General features: G+C 54.3%; 2 protein-coding genes across 2 annotated transcripts; one reads left to right on the forward strand and one right to left on the reverse strand.

Annotated features, from left to right (window-relative positions):
- The first annotated feature begins 686 nt into the window (after positions 1-686).
- On the forward strand, positions 687-1,729 carry H310_09544 (hypothetical protein). The gene has a single exon (XM_008875640.1). It carries the CDS (start codon positions 696-698, stop codon positions 1,680-1,682), a length of 987 nt encoding a protein of 328 aa, XP_008873862.1. The 5' UTR covers positions 687-695; the 3' UTR covers positions 1,683-1,729.
- Positions 1,730-3,351: 1,622 nt separating this feature from the next.
- On the reverse strand, positions 3,352-3,820 carry H310_09545 (hypothetical protein; the record flags this gene model as incomplete). Its single annotated transcript, XM_008875641.1, has 2 exons — positions 3,352-3,690; positions 3,797-3,820. The coding sequence occupies 2 exons, from the start codon at positions 3,818-3,820 to the stop codon at positions 3,352-3,354; spliced, it is 363 nt and encodes a 120-aa protein (XP_008873863.1).
- Positions 3,821-4,117: the final 297 nt, after the last annotated feature.

The following is a 4,117-nucleotide window of genomic DNA, read 5'->3' on the forward strand; positions in this document are numbered from 1 at the left end:
TGTCAGGTATCAACACGCCACCTCGTAACTAAATACTCGTCGTGACAAAATTCCCCTGAAAAATAATTTCGTGCAACTGTCTCCTAATGCGGGGGAAATCTGTATAATCATATCTTCGCTCGACGTGACGACCTTGCAATGGTAGAAATCGCGAAGTTGATCAAAGATACGTAAATCGTACAAAAGAGTTACCTGTGTAAGTGCATACATGTGGCAATCAAAATATATAGGATTCCATGAATTGGCATACTAATTCCTTTGCATCTCTACTACTAGTAGGATAAAGGACTACTAAACGTAGAAGCATGTATTCTGTTCCGAGTACATGATTGCAGAGAACACAGTCACGATGAGATGCCCATTGCAGCGAGGTTGGGACTGGTCGACAAAGAGGGGCAACGGTACGTTTCCGAGCCATGGAAAAGTTCATTAGGAGAACCCAAGGACGCGCATTGCCGTGGCAACCAAGTTCAACGAGTGGTAGCCCACAAACGTCGTCTAGACAACTCTGCAATCGTGGAGGATGTTGAGGGTCACGACCATTCCATTTTAATTACAAATATTTTTATCTCTCTTTATTGTTGTATTGGATGTATTTTAAAATTGCATGGTATCCTTTTGTGTTTCGTCGTAGGTGAAAGGCGATCTTCTTCCCCTCCGGAACGTACGGCGCATTTCCAAATTCTCCCGGTGGAATGCAAGTGTACTCGCAGCATGCCCGTGACGCCGACCGAGGCGTGGCCATTAACGCCGCGACCCCAGAGATTGATAATATCTGCCACGAGATCAAGGCTGCGGTTGCCGGGTTTGGAACGGACGAAGGACGCTTGAATCGCGCGTTGGGTGCGCGAACGTTGGCAGAGCGGTACCTCGTCAGCGTGCGTTACCCGCAAATCCATGGCAAGTCGCTCGTCGACGAACTCGCGAGCGAGACGTCGGGGGACTATCGCCGATTGCTGTTGCTGTTGGCGCAGCCTTTGGCGGACGCTGAAGCAACCATCATCCGTGACGCCACCAAGGGCGCGGGAACGAACGAAGACTTGTTGTTCCCCGTGTTTGGAGGTCGAACATCCCAAGAGATCTCGATCTTGAAGAAGGCATTTTTCAAAAAGTATGGCCAGGATTTGGTTGTGACTGTTGCCGACGACGTTGGCGGCGACCTGAAAAAACACTACCTTGCCATCTTGAACGCGCTCACTCAACCGTACGACCCTGCCGTCCACAACCAGCACAAGGCAGAAGAATTGGCTGAAGTCATTTACAAGGCCGGCGAAGGGAAGTGGGGTACGGACGAGACTGCATTCATCAACGCGTTGGTGTCGATCCCACCCGAGTTCTTGCGTGCGGTGGACGCAGCGTACGTGGCCAAGCACAAGAACAACCTCGCCCGCGCCATCGAGAAGGAGTTTACGGGGCACACGGAGCGCGCCTTGATGTACCACGTGAACATCATTTTGAACCCGATCGAGACAGTCGTTGACCAATTTGAGCGCACGATGAAGGGCATCGGGACTGACGAGTACGGCCTTGGCGCGGCCGTCGTGCGGTACCAGTCGATTTTGAAAGAAGTTGCCCCGGCGTACAAGGCCAAGTACGGCAAATCGCTTCGAGACCGCATCCATGATGAAACGGGCGGCGATTTCCAAAAGCTCCTGCTCATTGTACTCGAGCACTCGATCTAGAGCCTTGCTTGTTGTGGCCAGTTAACCAAACCGTTGCCTTTGACCTATTCGACGTGGCCGCCCCTTCCTCCTTTTGCAGACGGACCGTCCACCGTCGAATGCGGTAGCGTGCTCGTACCCACATCCCGCACGCCCGACGGTGCCAATCGCGACGACTGAGAAGTCGATGCATGGACTCAACCGCTTGGCTGCGCTTGTAGAATGGATGTGGTCTTGAAGGAAGGTTCGAAGGAATGTCGAGCTTGGATAGAAGCAGCCAGACGGTGCCAAAGACGATGCTCCACCTCGTGATGACGAGATTGTGATGGGGTGGGGTGTTGGTGTAAGGACTGCGCGTGAAAAGGATGGAATGCTGGAGGGAAGGAGCCAAGGATTCATCAAGTCTAGAGCTCGATGGATTTGATTAATACGTGCGAGGCTGCAGGCAAAGGTTAGAACAAGCAAGCAGCTCCACGCCGACGTGTTCGCATTGCAAGGGCAGGTGCTTGATCAGACTCGCCTTGACGATACTGCAGCCACCCCTTCACATTCTCGTTGCTGTGCCACAAGGGAAGGGGGTGGTCGTGACTCGTACGCCGCGGTCATCGTGAACGATGGCAGTCACGAAAAATGCCGTGGATGGATCGAAGCGCCAGCGCGGCCGCAGCCGCCATGGTGGTGTGCCGACTTTGTGTACATTGCTCCACTTGGTGTGTGACCAAGGCCAGCTTTCGTCGGCAGGTTACAACCCCACGACGGGTCAACCACCATCACTCGCCTGGCACGACCATCATTCCGTCCTTCGCTCTAATGCAAACTCGGCGTCCCATGTCGTCGCCCTCGCAGCGAAAGCCATCGCTGCCCAGACGGTCACGTGGGCTGGCGCGCCGACACATCCAACGACAACGAGAGGCCGCGCTGACTTGTACGATAAAGTGTTGGAACGCTCGTGGAACGAGTTTACGAACGGATGGTGAAGGGGTGGACACGTGGCATCGCGGAGACATTCGCCACGGCAAGGGCGAGCGAGAAATTGCCAGGATTTCCTACAACTGGCTCGAGACACATGCCCCGGATGCGATGGAGTGCAATCTATCTCGTTTGGGGCGCGAATGTACGCCAAGGTCATCGCTCTCCACCGATCGAGACGATCTCGCTACCAGACCAACTTCATACGGACGCAATGGCTCTCGCCAACGGCGAACTGGTCAGTTTATGCACAATATGGGTGCCTTCTGAAAACTAATCGGCAGATGAGGGCATGCTCCGTGTCGACGACGAGTGGGCCAAGAACATGGGCGTATGCCGATCTCTTCGAAAACAGTTGCTGCAAACAAGATTGCAGCTACTAGACCAGCTTATGTGTGCCAAGAACTGGGACCCCATCGACAAGTTCCCAGTAAAGTCATGCATCGACATGAGAGTTGTCGGGATTTTCGGCGGCGGTGCTGTACACCGGACAAGTCACGCTGACACCGCTTCAAACACGGGTGCTGGACGCTCGCTACGACTTGGTCCAGTCGGCTAAAGCGCTGAAACAATGGTACGGAGGTGGTAGGTCCCGTCAATACATAAAATTGCCCTCTTTCCCGATACAATGCAGCGAGAAAATCCCATTGACGAGCTTGGATGTATCGCCGCTTGGGTGCGCATCTTGAATTGGTGTGCTTCCAAAGCAATACTTGGCGAACTACTCATCATTCTCTCGGGGTGTAGGGACGATCGGGTCCAAGAGCACGTTCAAGCGGTACAAGATGGCCGGTTGGTTGTTTGCTCTGTGTTTGGCCACGTAGGCCGCGGCGACCGTGCGCAGAGATAGCGGCGGGATCGAGAGCAACGTGATGAAGAACGTGGCTTCGTCGGTGCTCCACTTGCCTTCGCCGGTCTTGTAGACAGCCTCCGCCAGCTCATTCGCTGTGATGACTGGGTCGTACGACTGCGTGAAGTAGTTGAGGACGGCCCCTTGTCTTCCTTGAAATGCATCACATTTTGGGTAGTGCAGGCTGATCAAGTATCGCTTAGTGACAGCCTGGGCATCATGCGTGCTTTGCTCGTGCCAAACCCAGCCACTGCAGCCTTGATTCCGTGGCAGTATTGATCAAGCGAAGTGATTGTCACGCCCTTGTCAGCTTCACGGGAGGCTTGCCGTCCACTTGCATGACGATGGAGACAGCAGCGGAGACAGCAGCGGTGAATTCTGTCGTTGTGGCCAACGTGTCAAAGACAGCGCTCCGTCGTGACGCTGTGGCTCTCGACAACCGCAGCTGCTGCAGCCCTTGCACATGGTAGGTGCATCGCTGCCTCTGTGGCTGGTTTCTGCCAGCGGCCACGTGGCCTGCCACGCGACCGTGCCAACATACTCAAGTCAAGAGTATCGTCACAATCCGACGACAGTCCATGGAAATCCCTCCCTGTCCATGACCTCCCTGGCCACATACTGGACGCAAGACACTTGC

The sequence above is a fragment of the Aphanomyces invadans genome (genome assembly GCF_000520115.1).
Source record: "Aphanomyces invadans strain NJM9701 unplaced genomic scaffold supercont1.21, whole genome shotgun sequence".
NCBI classification, from domain to species: domain Eukaryota; phylum Oomycota; class Saprolegniomycetes; order Saprolegniales; family Verrucalvaceae; genus Aphanomyces; species Aphanomyces invadans.

What these genes read in the sequence shown, in the direction of transcription:
- H310_09544 (XM_008875640.1), top strand. Translation starts at nt 696, where the DNA reads ATGCAAGTGTACTCGCAGCATGCCCGTGACGCCGACCGAGGCGTGGCC.